Source organism: Mauremys reevesii, linkage group 1 (genome assembly GCF_016161935.1).
Source record: "Mauremys reevesii isolate NIE-2019 linkage group 1, ASM1616193v1, whole genome shotgun sequence".
Lineage (NCBI taxonomy): Eukaryota > Metazoa > Chordata > Testudines > Geoemydidae > Mauremys > Mauremys reevesii.
The window spans coordinates 137,392,791-137,409,051 of NC_052623.1; the positions used below are offsets into that span (position 1 = coordinate 137,392,791).

General features: G+C 39.3%; 1 protein-coding gene across 8 annotated transcripts in view; it reads left to right on the top strand.

The window, feature by feature from the left end:
• FRMPD4 (FERM and PDZ domain containing 4) overlaps window positions 1-16,261 on the top strand; it is a 451,884-nt gene that overhangs the window by 360,605 nt on the left and 75,018 nt on the right. For all 8 annotated transcript variants that reach the window (XM_039498317.1, XM_039498329.1, XM_039498310.1 and 5 more), the window contains one exon: window positions 3,115-3,217. In XM_039498317.1, the coding sequence (XP_039354251.1) occupies window positions 3,115-3,217 (103 nt within the window). The remainder of the gene's footprint in view (window positions 1-3,114; window positions 3,218-16,261) is intronic.

Here is a 16,261-nt window from a genome sequence, read left to right on the forward strand (position 1 = left end):
TCCATTTATAGTGGATTCAGAAGTAAAATAAAACCTCCAAACCAAACAGAAGCACAGCTTCAGCTTGTTGTCTGAATGAATTGTGTCAGGCAGTAAGAATTTTTTTTTTTAAGATTTCATCTTCTGTTTTATACCATCGTTACAAAGTTTAAAGACAAGACATTAGCACAAGTATAATCTTTCATCTGAGGCTGTGACACTGTGCTCCTTTTCCGTGAGCTTGTTATGGGAAGCAAAAAGCTTGTTGTGTGCTTCCAAAGAGTAAAGTTGTTGTTATAGTGGTGCAGGAGTGCCACTATACTTAAGGTTGCATCATGACATCTGTGTAAAAGTTGATCTTTCTAAGTCCTGTAAAATCAACATGCTTAGTCAGATATTTTGAAACCTGTTGTGCCTTAGGAGAGTACCAGGTAGGGTTAATGACCCAAATCGGAAGTAATTTAAGACAGGTGTTCCCCAAAATCGATATTTGTTTTAAAGTTTCTAGGTTTCTGTTTGTTTGGTTTTTTTGCCCAGAACTAAAGATCAAAATATTGATCTGATGTAAGTCAAAATGGTCTCAGTCTGTCAAAGTTTGCCCAAGGGAGTGCATGGCACCCATTAAATCTTTGGGGGACTCAAACTGAGAACAGTAATTATGAAAATGTACATTTTTACACTGCACATGCACCAGTACAGAAGAATGACTAGAGGGTCTCTTCCAACATTTTATATGCTTTAAAGCTAGACTCTTTTAAGTGCTTTAAAATCCAAATGGTTAATCGGATGCTTTGAAATTTGGTGTGCCCCATGGTGGTGTGGGGGTAGCATTGGTAATTCAAATTTGACCAAAAGGTTTCCTGAACCCCCACCCCCCCAAAAAAAAACAACAACAACAAAACAAACTCCTTCTGCTGCCTTATACTGTTAAAGTGAGAAGTATTAACAAAGGAATGAATCATAGACCTCTTGATTGCTGTGAACTCACCCCTCAATTAACATAACTAAGGATGATTTCATTGCAAGTCCCCACCTAAGACAAAAGAAGTTCTGGACAGGGAGGGTTGCTACCATTTGTGAGTCATAGCTAGCAATTTTCTTCTGGGGGCAATGTAACCAAAGTATTAGTGGGGGAAGGGGGGAATTAAACATGTGAATTATTCCTGGGAGGGGAGGTGTATCGGGGCCAGAGGAGTGTGGGAACTGGGGGAGAGGAGTTTAGGGAACCAGTGATGTTATGCGGGGGCAGAAATGGAGATGGATGGTATGGGAGGCAAGAGAGTTTGGGGACCCAGACAAGGGTCTGCCAGTGCACCCTAACTCCCTTGCACCCTGAGCTCTATCTGTGCACTTCAATCCCCTCATCGCAACCACCCTGCAGCCTGAGCTCTGCCAATGCACCCAAACCCCCATGAACTCCACATTAGAGCCCTGCACAGGACTATTTTTAGTCCTGCAATACCCACTCCTACACGCTCCCACTATTATGGCAGCAGGTCCTGTGGGACCTGCAGGATCCTGGTCCTGCTGCAGGTCTCTGCACTAATCGGGCACAGGGCTCTATGCCACAGCTCTGACAGTGCACCCCAACCTGCCTGAACCCCAACTCCACAGCTCTGACAGTGCACCCCAACCTGCCTGAACCCCAACTCCACAGCTCTGACAGTGCACCCCAACCTGCGTGTGATGCATCTTGGGGGCACCCAGGGCTGTAAGTTTGTTCCCACATGCCTCCAGCACAAACCAGTCTGTCAGCCACTCCAGAACTCTCCTCTGTCTTTGCCCTGCAAGTTGACAATACATGGCTCTGAGTCCCTTCAAAGTGTTTTCCAGCCACTGATCCTTGGATACCCACAGAAATCCCAGATCCTCCATTCCCAAAGGAACAGTGTACCACAGTTTACCAGCTTTACTTTAGACCAGTGGTTCTCAACCTTTCCATACTACTATACCCCTTTCAGAGTCTTATTTGTCTTGCGTACCCCAGTTTCACCTCACTTAAAAACTACTTGCTTACAAAATCAAACATAAAAATACAAAAGTGCCACTGCACACGGTTACTGAAAAATTGCTTAGTTTCTCATTTTTACCGTATAATTATAGATCGATTGGAATATAAATATTGTACTCACATTTCAGTGTATAGTATAAAGAGCAGTATAAACAAGTGGCTATCTGTATGAAATATTAGTTTGTACTTACTTCGCTGGTGCTTTTGACGTAGCCTGTTGTAAAACTAGGCAAATATCTAGATGAGGTGATGTACCCACTGGAAGACCTCTGCCTTGCACCCCAGGTTGAGAACCACTGCCCCTGTATTACACACAGCACTCAAATTCATTTATAGCAGATGGTGATGTCCTCCTTGCTTCTTCAGACCATTAATTTGTAACCGGAGCATATCTTTTCCTGGTCAAAAACCTAGGAAATTCAGTGCCAAATAATTATGTTAATACAAAGTTAAGGTTGAGTAGAGCAAAACTCAATCTTCTGAAAACTAGGAAATGCGCAGTTAAGGTGTTCCACACAACTGTAACCTTACCCTCTTCCAGCACTGCCACAATATGCCCTAGTAACACGTACCTTTGCTCGGCCAATCTCACAGTTGCTGAAAATGTATAGGTTCTTCACCTCCTTTGATAACCCATTCACGCTCACCTACAGGATTGCATCTAACACTATTAGAGAACAAAAAGGAATTTCCTGGTGGTCAGAAGTTTGAGTTTTGCTCATGTCAACCTTCTACAAGAGGATGATGTACCACCAAGAAATCATAACCTTACAATTCAAAGCTCTTGGCCAAAGCTTTCCTATCCGAGCACCTAACATTAGAGTCCTTTTGTAATTCCATAGAAGCACCTAAATAAAAGTGGCCTGATTTTTCACCTGAAGCTCCCATTGACTTGGGGAAAATCAGGTCTTGGTTATTTAAGTGCCTAAATATAATTTTAAGAACCTAACATCAGGCACCGTCGTATGTACATTTAGATTGTTAGCTTTCTGGTGAGGGTGTATTATCAGCAAAGTGCTTTAAATCTCCAAGCCAAACCATATCTAATACCCGCACAATAGAGGAGGCTGTTCATGTGTTTATAATGGTCTACTAACCTCTGCTTATTTCTCACTTTTCTCCAGGTGGCCCCTCTGAAGGAAAACTTATACCAGGAGATCAGATCATAATGATTAATGATGAGCCAGTCAGCACTGCTCCAAGGGAGAGAGTCATCGACCTTGTCAGGTAGTTGATGCCTTCGTCCTACCAAATAAACCATAAGCCCATTGGCTTACTGCCAGTACAGTCACTTGATAATGTGGCATTCTTGCCTTCTCAGAGAAGAGAAAATGGAAAATAATGTTACTGAGCTTATAACAAATGTTGGTGGAATTATGTATTACTGATGGGAAATTTCCTTACATCTATACTGCGGGAGTATGAATAAATGTGAAAAAATATATTAAAGCACCTCCAAAAGAGTTGGTGGTTGAAGGACAGGTTACCTTGATGATTAAGGGTTGTATCATACGCAGGGCTCGAAAAACCTACTCCTCTGGTTGCTTGGGTAAAGGAAATGTTGGAACAGGTTGGCGAGTTGACTGGGACAGGGTACAGAGAATCTGGCATTTTTGACTTCTTCCCTGAGGGGTGGGTTGTGGGGACAATCCTTAGAGCAGAGTAGGCCAGGTGGTTGCTGCTTTACACTGTTTTTCAGGACAGTAGTGGAGTGGGACTAAAGAGGGAACAAAGTAGCCTAGGATATGGGGCTCTCTTACCTTCAGGGTTGGGGAACGCAGGAAGAGGTGAGCCTGTGAGTGGATAGGTGTATATATGTGTCTGTGGGGAGGAGGGGGAGGGGCTTTTGGGTAGTGCAGGCTTGAGTGGACGGCATGTGAGTTTGTGTGAGTAAGTGTGTGTTGGGTGGGTGAGTGTGAGGAATGAGGGGGATAAATTATAAAAAGTACAAGACAGGGAGAAGGAGGGAAAGAAGTTAGAGAACAGAAGACAAAGTAGGAAAAGAAAGATGAAGTTTATTGTGGGGTGGAGAAAGAGAGAAGGAAAAGAGGGAACAACACACAAAGATGCAACATGATGTATAGTAGTGGGGAAAAAAGTGGAGTGAAGCCATAGAGATGAAAGAAAGCATAACAAAACTCAGGAGCTGGAGTAAGTTAGAGTATGTTTTAACAAGTTTATTAAATAGAAAGTTGATTGGCAAAAAATATAGTACACAGTTGTTTTAAACTTCAGAGGCATGACTATTAGAGGGCAGTGTGTTATATGTATTTTTTTCACTTGGGCTAGTACGCTTTTTCCTTGGGCTAGCTGTGTCAGGGGAAACTTCAGGATCTGATTGTATACATTTTTTGGCTGATAGGTTAAATGGAGGGTCCTTCTCTCCAAATCTGGCAACCACCAATGTTGAAAGTAAATTGCCTGTGACACTTTTCTAAAAGAGTCAGTTCTGAATTTCAATTTATGAACTTCTACAACAGCTGTGATTCTCTGGGATGATGCAGATCACAGTACATAGGATGGAGTGCATGAGAGTTGGGGCAAAGTGTTCTTAGTCAAGGGGATCTGGCTGTGTAATAAAACTTCTGTAGGAGACTGGGTGACTCAAAAGTTTACCATCTTTACGAAATGCTGATACCTTCCTTTTCAAAAAATATTTTCTACCATAGCAAGAAAGATACGCACAACAGTGACATGACAACTCTGAAAAATAAAAGAAAATAAAAAACTGTAACAAGCAACTGAACCAACAAATAAAAACAAAATTCCTACTGCAGAGATTTAGCCCCAAAAAGTGTTAAAGTCTCTATGGGGTCCATTTAGGAACTTGGCTATTGCTATTGATTTTATGTGGAAGCACTCAGATATTACAGTGATGTATGGCAGTATGAAACAGATAGATAGTTGTATGTAGCACAAAGGCAACCCAAAGAAGTTTCAATGACCAGTTAAATACTATCATGTTGTAGTTTATATGCTTTTCCTGATTGTTTGGGATGTATAACACATAAGTCCCATTATCAGCAGTGGAATACAGCCCCAACTCCCTCCTCTGGTTTCAGTAATTTACAGTAATAGGAAAAATAGACTGTCTAATTAGGATTGAGGCAAATTGGGTCTAAATATGAGGGAGGTCCCTCTGTGAAGGGGAGTTGAGAAGCTGATCCATGTTGAATATGAAAGTAGTGCTCTTTGATCATATTGACTCCTTAGGTAGTGTCTTGGCTATCTACTGTAAACAATCCTTTAAGTGTTGTTGAATTCCATCTTTTCATGGTGCTTTCCTTGTAGTTGAATTGTATCACTGCTCTGTACATGTGCCTGTCTCTGGGACTTTGTCAGAAGTTGCCTTTTCTTTGATGAGTTTCACAAAGGGCTGTATTAGCAGTATGTACATCATTCCGCATAAAGAGCTTATCATCATTTCAACGGCGACATCAGGAATGATTAGACAAGGCATGCAGTCACCACATCAGGGCAGAAGCAGTTCACTGCGCCAGTACAGTAGTGCATCGCTTCCATACCGTATCTAACCCAAGGTCATTCTTGGGTCGGACACATTCATATCTTTGAAAGCAACGCTTTGTCTCAGTTTGCAGCGCAGACAGAGGAAATTTTGAAATCTTGCTTTCTGACTGGTAGGCATATGTCTGCAGTCAGTGATGGGTAAGCTCTCTTCCCAGAGAAGGATATATATTAAAAAGATATAACCGCATAATATGGCAGGGGAGGGGAAATGCGGGTGGGGGGAATGCATGACCTCATTGTATACTGCAAATCAGGTATAAGAACTGCTTAGCATTAGCTATGTGAAAGTTGCTTCTATCCAACCCTGCCAGGAAGCTTAGTGCAAAACCAAGAAAGGATTTGCTTTTATAGTTGTAGAGAATGGAAGAAAAAAATCACTCTCATTTGAAAATATAGCCATCTTGTGCCAAATATAGAATAAAGCTTTAAAAGTATTTTAACACAATGATAAAATGTTTTAAACTGAATATGGGCAGGACTCAACATTTCAAACAAAAGTATATAAAAATTAGAGTTGTCGAGCCAAGTCTTGAATATTATATCAGAGTATAGATTCTGTTTAATTTCTAATTGCATACTAATCAAATTCAAGTAAATGTAATGGGGAAATTTATTTGTGGGGACAGTATTGTTTTAGAAGAGAACATCAAAATGGGGATATTGATTAAATGTAACTTTAAATTCAAAGAAAGAAAAGATCTTCAGAATCCACACCAAAAAATGGTATCTGAATTGTGATGAAATTATATAGCTGTCTTTCCCCATTCTGCCATTAGAAAAAAACACTTTCCCAACCAGTAAATTTGCAGCATTTGTTTCCTCAAAATTGCCAGGGGCTACCGTTTTGCTTCAGTTGCTTTCCTTTGGACTGGGTGCTATTAGTGCCAAAGCTCCTCATTAACTTTTTCCTTCCTATGTGATGCAAAACGAGTAGAAAATTATTGTGATATACGGTGCACCGGTTTTAGTAAATGATGGAGGAGATACGCTTGGTAGTATGAAAGTTCGCACTGTTGCATCACTTTATCTCTTCATGAAATGTTAATATTTTATTACATGACTTGGGGGTCATTTTAGAACTGGTTACATTAAAACAGGCCTGTTGTAAAGATGTTAACCTTCCCATAAACTGCCTAACTCTGCACTGATGCAACATCTGGGTAGTTAAGAGGTTTCTCATCAGAGACACAGTAAAGGATTTTTTTTGTTTATTTGTTTTTAAGTAGTCTGTAAATTGAGGAATACTACTGCTAGGCTGTGAGGTCTAGAGATTAGCAAGGATATACATTATATAATAATGAACTGTGTTTGTAGTTTATTCTCATCCATCTCATTTTCCTTGATTCCTGCTTTACTAGTAACATTTAATTGAAGTCCAGGTCATCACTGAAACCCACAGTTGCAGAGATATTGGTAGCGCATGGTTTGCAATTGTAACATGTAAGCTCTCATTATTTCTGGTAATGTTCAATGGCTTTTGGGCTGTATTCTACTCAGCTGAGCTATTTCAAGGAAGAGACACAGCAGTCATGTTTATAATATTTCCTAAAAAAGGCAGGTCACATTTTTATGAATAACTGGTGGTTGCATTTTAAAAGGGGTCTCTTCAGGAGCAAATTAGGGAAAATTGGGAAAAGGAGATGACTTGAAAACAAGTTCATTTGTAAATGTATCACTAATATCTAGGCAAGGAGTAGGCAAACTGAATACCAAATAGAGCAAGATCTAGTTAAAGAACAGACTGTGCAACATTGTAGCAGTAGCTGCAGATCTTGTTTTTATTATACAGCTGCTACAAATGCTGTGACTCTTAAATTCATCACAGATTAATTAGCTATCTCCCATACTGGGGGATAGCTTTAATGTCAACACAGATTTTTGTGTGTTTGAAGGAGATGAACTGTGTCAACCTAAACATGTTATATGGTATAGAAATTAATTGCTGAATAAATGCTTGAAGTCCTTGGAGCTTCTGTAGTATTACATTTCTCAGAACATTTCTTATTTTTATTAATTAATTTAAAACCTGCATCACCACAGGTAAACAAGTCAATGTAGCCAACTCAGTTTTATCACGGTTAGGTAAATACTTTTTAATGAGTCATTTGTTTCCTAATGTAATGTGTATGTATGTAAGGTGTGTGGATGTGTGTGTATTATGTATGTATCTAATGTAAGTAAGTATGTATCTAATGAAAATGTTAATATTTAGGACGTATGTGTGTTTTATATGTATGTACATATATTTTATATACACATACACTCATTCTAAGATTGGCAAATTAAAGTATTTATACTTAGCAATATGTGTTAATTACATTTATAGTGGCTGTGACCCAAGGTACCCCTGTATTCACATCCTACACACTCCTGCAATAATATTTGTTCAAAATATGCCTTCTGAGGTATCATTTGAAAACTAACAACACAATGGAATATATGTAACAACAATTTCATTGTGAAAAATATGTAACAACATTATGTGTACAGATAAAACTCTCTCTCTCTGTAATATTACTAGGACATGTTTAAGACCAGACAGCCTAACATAGGTAAAGGTGATAAACAGGTTTGCCCTAGACAAAGCAACGAGTTTTTACCTCAATTTCATATTAGCAGTAAACAAAGCCATCAAGCTAAACTAGCTGGGTTTATACTGAACGCCAGAGACAGAGAATTAACATGTCCCATGCATCCCAGCAGGGCCGCCCGGAGGGGGGAGCAAGAGGGGCAATTTGCCCAAGGCCCCGTGAGCCCTGGCCCGGTGACAGTCCGGGTCTTCGGCGGCGGGGGGCCCTTCAGTGCTGCTGAAGACCTGGAGCGACTGAAGGGCCCCCCGCCGCCAAAATGCCCCGCAAGCCCTGGCCCGGCAGTGGTCCGGGTCTTTGGTGGCATTTTGGTGGCGGGGAACCCTTCAGTCGCTCCGGGTCTTCAGCGGCATTTTGGTGGCGGGGGGCCCTTCAGTGCTGCTGAAGATGCAGAGTGACTGAAGGGCCCCCTGCTGCCGATGCTGCCAAAGACCCGGACCGCCGCCGGGTGAGTACAAGCGCCTCAGCTCCCCCGCTTTGCCCCAAGCCCCCTGAATCCTCTGGGCAGCCCAGCATCCCAGACAGAACCAATCACAGAGAACAAATTGCTTGGTTTCTGTCTCTTCAAGGTGAAGGATCAAGATGGAGTCTCTCTCTGTCCCTTATATTCCCAAAGGAATTGTCTTTGTCCTAAAAGTCAAGAAAGCCTCCTGTCACCTTGAAGAGACAGAAACCAAGCAATTTGTTCTCTGTGATTGGTTCTGGCCACGTTGGCCAGTAAAAAGATTAAAAGAAGACTGTGGATGAGGAAAAAACATCTTGAAGAAAGATGGTATCCTGCTACATGAAGTTTTAAACTTTTAGATGTGTGTTTTCACCTTTATTTGTTTAAACAACAAGGAGTCTTTGTGGCACCATAGAGACTAACACATTTATTTGGGCATAAGCTTTTGTGGCCTAAAACCCTCTTCATCAGATGCATGGAGTGAAAAATACAGTAGGCAGCACATAAAAAGATGGGAGTTGCCTTACCAAGCAGGGTGGGGGCAGTGCTAACGAGGCCAATTCAATCAGGGTGGATGTGGCCCATTCCCAACAGTTGACAAGAAGTGGTGAATATCAACAGAGGGGAAATTAATTTTTGTAGTGACCCAGCCACTCCCAGTCTATATTCAGGCCTAATTTGATGGTGTCAAATTTGCAAATTAATTCCAGTTCTGCAGTTTCCCATTGAAGTCTGGTTTTGAAGGTTTTTTTGTTGACGAATGGCCACTTTTAAGTCTGTTATTGAATGTCTCTACCTTTATTCTTTTACTTAATATCATTTAATCCATGCTCTTTAATAAACTTGTTTTGCTATCATTATAAATCATAGTGTTGGGTAAATTCCGTAAAGTTTGTGCTTCTAGTAAGCTGACAGGTTAGAGAGGCAGAGATCCTACTACTTTTTCTGTGAGGATCTTGTGAGAGGGACTGGTCCCTACAATAGGACAATTTTGGGGCTAATTCAGGGCTGGAAGGGTTTTAAGGTTAGCCTGCGTTTGGGTAACCTGGTTGTGCAAAGCCAGGGTGAGTCTTGTCAACTGCTAGCAAGCTGTTGGGACCAGAGCTCTGAACCAAAGCTACACAGCCACAAGACACCCAGAATTACTAGCCAGACCTTAATGCCTTACTGGCCTGGCTGAACCCAAAATGTCACAGTGACACATAAACATTTTCACCCAATATAGCAAACTCCACCTCTGCTGAATAAAAATAAGTTTGGCTATTAAAGGATTTGATAACAGCACTCTTTGCTTTAATAGCACTATCAATGTAAACATTCTCTCCTTTCATTAAAGTGGGCCTCTAGTTCTTTCCATAAATAGTCTGTTTTTCTCTGTTGCAAAACTCACTCATAAATCATTGTTTGTTTCTAGTTTCAGTTGTGTTTTCTTGGGGGTATTTTTCTTGGTATTTGGATGTTTTATTAGAGGAACACGTACTATTTTCACATTAGAAAAAATATGGGGTCTCTGAGACTAATTTACTGCTGTAATAACAGTATTTCAGTTTTTGCAGTATTCCACGAAAAGACTAATTGCAAATTGGAACAACTGAGGATAGTTCAATCCATTATGTGATGTCAGCCCTATTTCATATTTAAGGGAAGTGACTGAAAACCACTTCTGAAGTAACCATTGCCTTGGCAAATTAGCATATCCTTCAGCAGAAAGATCTGGAAGGTTCTTTCCCTGTAATTTTACAATTTCTTTTTCTCTCTAATTTTACAATTAAAGAAGTTGCATATTGCATTTAATCACTACCATGGGATTTAAATACAGGATGCATCTACTTTATCCATCTACCCATCATGGCTAAACATGCACACTGCTGTGGAGTTTCACTTGATAGACTGCATGTACTCGCTTGATGGATATGGCTGTCACTCTATCATGGCAGGTAAAAAGAGATTCTTTCTTCAACAACATAGCAAAATAAATAAGTACTTCCATATATTTCTCCAAGATATTACATATAAGAACATAAGAACATAAGAAAGGCCGTACCGGGTCAGACCAAAGGTCCATCTAGCCCAGTATCTGTCTACCGACAGTGGCCAATGCCAGGTGCCCCTGAGGGAGTGAACCTAACAGGCAATGATCAAGTGATCTCTCTCCTGCCATCCATCTCCATCCTCTGACGAACAGAGGCTAGGGACACCATTCTTACCCATCCTGGCTAATAGCCATTTATGGACTTTGCCACCATGAATTTATCCAGTCCCCTTTTAAACATTGTTATAGTCCTAGCCTTCACAACCTCCTCAGGTAAGGAGTTCCACAAGTTGACTGTGCGCTGCGTAAAGAAGAACTTCCTTTTATTTGTTTTAAACCTGCTGCCTATTAATTTCATTTGGTGACCCCTAGATCTTGTATTATGGGAATAAGTAAATAACTTTTCCTTATCCACTTTCTCAACATCACTCATGATTTTATATACCTCTATCATGTCCCCCCTTAGTCTTCTCTTTTCCAAACTGAAGAGTCCTAGCCTCTTTAATCTCTCCTCATATGGGACCCTCTCTAAACCCCTAGGACCCTCTCTAAACCCCTATCAACCAAGACATTTGAAATCTACTTTTTCCAGTAGATCACATGTATGTTAAGTCAGTATTTCAGTAAACCAGTGCTTGTGGATTATTACTCTAGCCTAGTGTTTGTAAGTATAAGCTATATATATGTGTCTGCGTGATGGTATTGTACTTGCAGCTCAGTGGATAAATCCAATAGGACCAGGTACTACATGTTTTGTTTCAGTGTTTGATATGAACCATCATTGTTCTGAGTCTTTGAGTTTTAGTATTGAACGTGTTAGAGAACTCACAAATAGAAGAGGTGAAACCCATTGAAGTCAGTGGGTGTTCTGCCATTGAGTTCAAGGGGACAAAGATTTTTACATAATGGGCGCCTCGAGTCAAGTCGCCTGAGAATAGAACTGGGAGTCAGGACACTGAGGTTCAATTTCTGACTGGCTCTGTGAGATTAGAGAAATCACATAAGCCTCTTGATCACGTTAGCCTCAGTCGGTCATCTGTAAAATGGGTTTAAAAATGGTTATCCACCTTGTTAAAGCTCCTTAAGAGCTAAAGATGGGGAAATCTAAAGTATTATTTGTTATTAAAAACTAAGATCAACCATGGAACTTCTTTTTTTTTTAAGTAATTATGTCTGAAAAGAAATGCACGCACATTCACACCTACCTTTAAAGAGCAGTAAACTGACCTACCCTATAAAGATTTGGGCACAAGCAGTGAACAAAGTGAAATGCAATAATCAAAATATTCAGAACATGATCCCTTTATTCCTTTATTTTTATAAGTTCTCTTTCAAATTTATCAGGCTGGATATTTTGTAAAACCAGCAAATTGTCAGTAACTAACTCTGACCTTTTCAAAATTCCTGGATTTGATGTGTCATCCAAATGAAGTATTATGCCTCAGGTTACATCATCATGCCATGTTACTCTTTGGAAAGAAGAATTATCGCTGATAAATTTCAGGTCAGCTATTCAGTAACAAATTGCTATATGGTTAGTGAACACTATAGTTAGGACAAGGAGATGTGAAATGGCTGTGCTAAGAGCAAAGAAATTGTGCAAAATGACTTTTTTGGATGGAACCAACAAGGATAGCTTTTATCTTTCCGGTCTGATGGAAACTGACTTCCCTGAAACTTACCTGAAATCTTACTGGGAATATGTAAAAATAATAAAAGGCAGAAAACTAAGATTAAGATGCTTTAGAATCAATGTGACAAGCTGAAAGACAGATTTTTATTGTCTTTCTCTCTCCTTGTTGTGCTTTGATAATATAATCTACATGATAGTTAATCATGCTTTGGGGACCCCTTAACATGTACATGTAAGAGGGCAAGTTACAACAAAGCATCACAAGATGGTAGAGTGTCTGATCTCTCTATTGATCAGGATACATTGGCAAGTGAATGACAGACATGGGTGGCAGTTTCTGAAACTATTTTTGTTTCCTTTTTTAAAATGAACTAGTTTTCATGGCAATGGTGTATCTTTAAGGGCCACATTTCCAAAAGTGCACACATTTTTCACACACCCATCTTAATTGTACAAATGCGTAATGTGTGCATACAACTCAAGGACTTGCTGCTCACCTGCCTGTGTGTAAAACCCAAACTTTCACATGTGCATCAGGTATTGCATGAATGCTTTTTGCTCATGCTTATGAATTTTTTGCTTTACAATCAAAATTAAGGACTTCTCATGCAAATTCTTAGAGCTGGTCCAGAAATTGTTGTAAAAATATTTTCTTGCTTTTCAATGGACATTTTTTTTGCCAAAATTTTCTGACAAGTTCTACCAATTAACCAGCCGGCCAGAACCCAGAGAACTGCCAAAAGGGTTAAGCATAGAAAGACAGATTTTTAAAGGTATTTAGGTATTTGATTTCAATAAGAGTTAGGTGCCTAATTACCTTTTAAAAATTTGGACCATAATTGAATTTCAGTGGCCAAAAAGGATGAATTCCCAGTTAAGGCAAATAATAGAAAGGAAAAAGGAGTAGCAGATACAAATGGTCAGAGAGAGACTCCTTGTAAGAGAAAAGATTTGCTGAAACCTTCTAAAGGCACTTACCATAGAGTCTGCCAGACATTTGAGGCAGAGAAGACCAGAATCCAACTGTGAAAGTTGTACGTTCAGCCCAAACCTGTATTTATATTGGGAGTGATGATAGAACTGCTCCAGTTGATAATACCCTTTTTTCCATTATTGAAATGTAAGAGAAACCTAATTTGAGCTTGTGCGTATTTTTTTCTTCTTAGTCAGTTTCCAAAGTTGATATTCTCTAGCTATTTGACTTTCCAGTTGCATTGACATGTTCCAGCCTCCACTGGACTAGAGGAAGCAGCAGCAGCAGCAATAACAGGGAAACGTTTAGTCGGATTTTATTTCATACAGAATGCGTCCCTCAGGGATTCAGTATTCTTACTTTGTCTTCATATTATACCTTATATAAAATAAGAATTTCAAAAATCAGACCTCAGAGATGAACCCAAAATGCAATAAAAACTGACAGCTTCTCCCCACAGGCAGATTTGCTGTACAGTGTGTAGCTAGTAACAGTATGTGATGAAATGTAAACTGTTTTGTTAGTTCTTGTACTTGTTTCCACAGGCTGGAGGCTCTGAACTTTTTACCTTCTCTATAACAAAAAATCATTTTAGTCCATTGATTTCACTCTTATTTCCGGTAATTCAGTTTAATTAAACTAGAAGGCTCAGTGAAATCCAAGTTTGTACTGACTACAGGTCAAAGAATAAAGAACTCAAGAGAGGCAAAGGTCTTGTCACCTCCTACTGCGAGATGTTACCACAGTATGACATCCACTTTTCTTTTATCTTTTCAGCAGCTCTTCTAGTCAGACCTCAGTGCACAAAAAAGACATCTCTTTTTCTCAGGGGGAAAATGGTACCATTGGCTGAACATTCTTGTGTTTTTTATACTTTACTTACAGAAATAGGAGCCATGAGGCTAAATCCCTGTAGTGAAATTTTCACTCCATCCATTCTGTTTCTCTCCAATGTTTTTTTTTCTGTGCATCATTACAATATGTCTGAGCCTCACGGTTTAAAAAAATTGTTTTTCCATAGATGTCCTAGCTAACACAGGACAATGTTCTCTGCCCGAAACTTTAAAGAGAATAACAACAACTCTAGTTTTAGAAGACAGCTCAAAATATTAAAACCACTTAATCAATCTGTTTTGCTTTCCAGATACTCCTGAATTCTTTAGCTTATGAACAAATCTGTGCCCTTTTTTGCTTTTTTCACTGTTTTTGACAATGTTGTGTATTTTTAAAGTTGGCCTTTTAGACTAAAAATAGTCTCCCTCCTGCTCCCCGCCCATTCCTCTCATGCTCTTTCTCTGAAATTTCCGCTTGTATCAAAAGCCTTTGAATTAAATATTGGTACAAATAAATTAGTAGTTTTATTAAGTCATAAGATAATTGAAACTATTTATGAATGTACCATGGCAACCATGATCATATGACATTTTCATTTGAGCAACTGTCCAGCAGACTTGCTGAGGTCAGCAGTAATTCACATAACACTGTTCTACAGCCAAAATGCTTCTGGAATAAATATAGTCCAACTTTACTAATTCTGGGTCACTGAGAACGAAAATGATGCTTAAAATTGTTGATTGGCTCTAGTTATCTCAATTTAAACCAGAAATGACTAAAATACATCTTTGACTGGATCTATGAATAAATCTATGACTGGGTTTGGACAGTACTTGCTTTCAATGAATGATGCAATCTGAAGCTGGTATTGCATCATACATGATATGAATTGCCTCATGTTATTCCTAGAAGTCATGGATGATGCAATCAGAACGAAGCTTACATTACTCTGCTGAACAAATTGCCCTATATCAGCTCTAGAAATCATACAGTGTCATGCTCTCTTATTTGTCAGTGTTTGATTTGAACAGTGCAGATAACTTCTGCTATGTTTGTGGTGAAGTGACTTTTGCATCACAAATATAACCACTATGGTTAAGAAAGCATATCACCTTTATTTTGGCTGCAAAATTGGAGATCAGGACAAGAGGTGGGCCCCACACATTTGCTGCAACACTTGTGCAACAAATAGTGGTTGAACAGCAAGTCATACCAGCAATTGTTACTTCTGCATGGCCTCCAGTTGGGAAAGGTGTGTCAAAGAAGAAAGAGTGGACTGTGCATTATCCAAACATTCCATCAGCTATATGCCTGATGCACCAGAATCATTCTCACTTGAGTCAGACAAGGAAGAGGAAGAGGATAAAACTTCTGGTCCTGAACCATCAATGTCACAGGACCCACATTTTCTCCCATCCTCCTCCTCTGAACCACACCTCATAACACAAGGTGAACTGAGGATCTTGTCCCATTCTTCTTCATGGAAGGTGATCTTGTAGCCTGCAACAACATCGATGGTGTGATTGCAGCCATCCAGATGAGTGGAGACTGTTCATTGATGTTTAATCCTGAGCTGATGGTATCAAATTTGAAGGTTGTTGGCTGAGTCTGATGAAGAACTACAGTGACAAGAGATGCTCCATTTAATGAATACACACTGAATAGGACTAAACTATGTACATAATAGTTTTTTGCCTTTTGTTTCATAATAAATTTTATTTATATAACCCTTTTGCTGATTTTTAAAGTGTTACATAAACAGGACAGGTGAAATATTATCATGTAAAGCAACCATAAACACATGAAAGACCTAGGTTTACAATTTATGATTAAAACTCTACTATCTACACAATATACATAGACATAAAATGTAAAAACTTAAATATCTTAGAAACAGTAGCCAATCGTTTTAATTGTCATATTTGAATTCAGCACATCAAAATACATAATAAATAGAACATTTTATCTCTGAAGCAGACGACTTCTCAAAAATTGTAGACCAGTGTAATTGGCACAGAATCAAAGAAGGAAATAAGCTGTATATTGAAACCAGCAAATGGAGGAAAGATAGGGAAGCTCCTTTTAAGCATTATTTTTCTGGGAGAAAAGAGGCAACATATTCTCATGTTTAAGTATCTAGGCCATAGTGTATTAGGCATGTTTACAGTATGCAAATATAATTTTCAAGACCTTTCTCTATAGAACAAATACTGTATCATAAATATGTTGTGTGTGTAT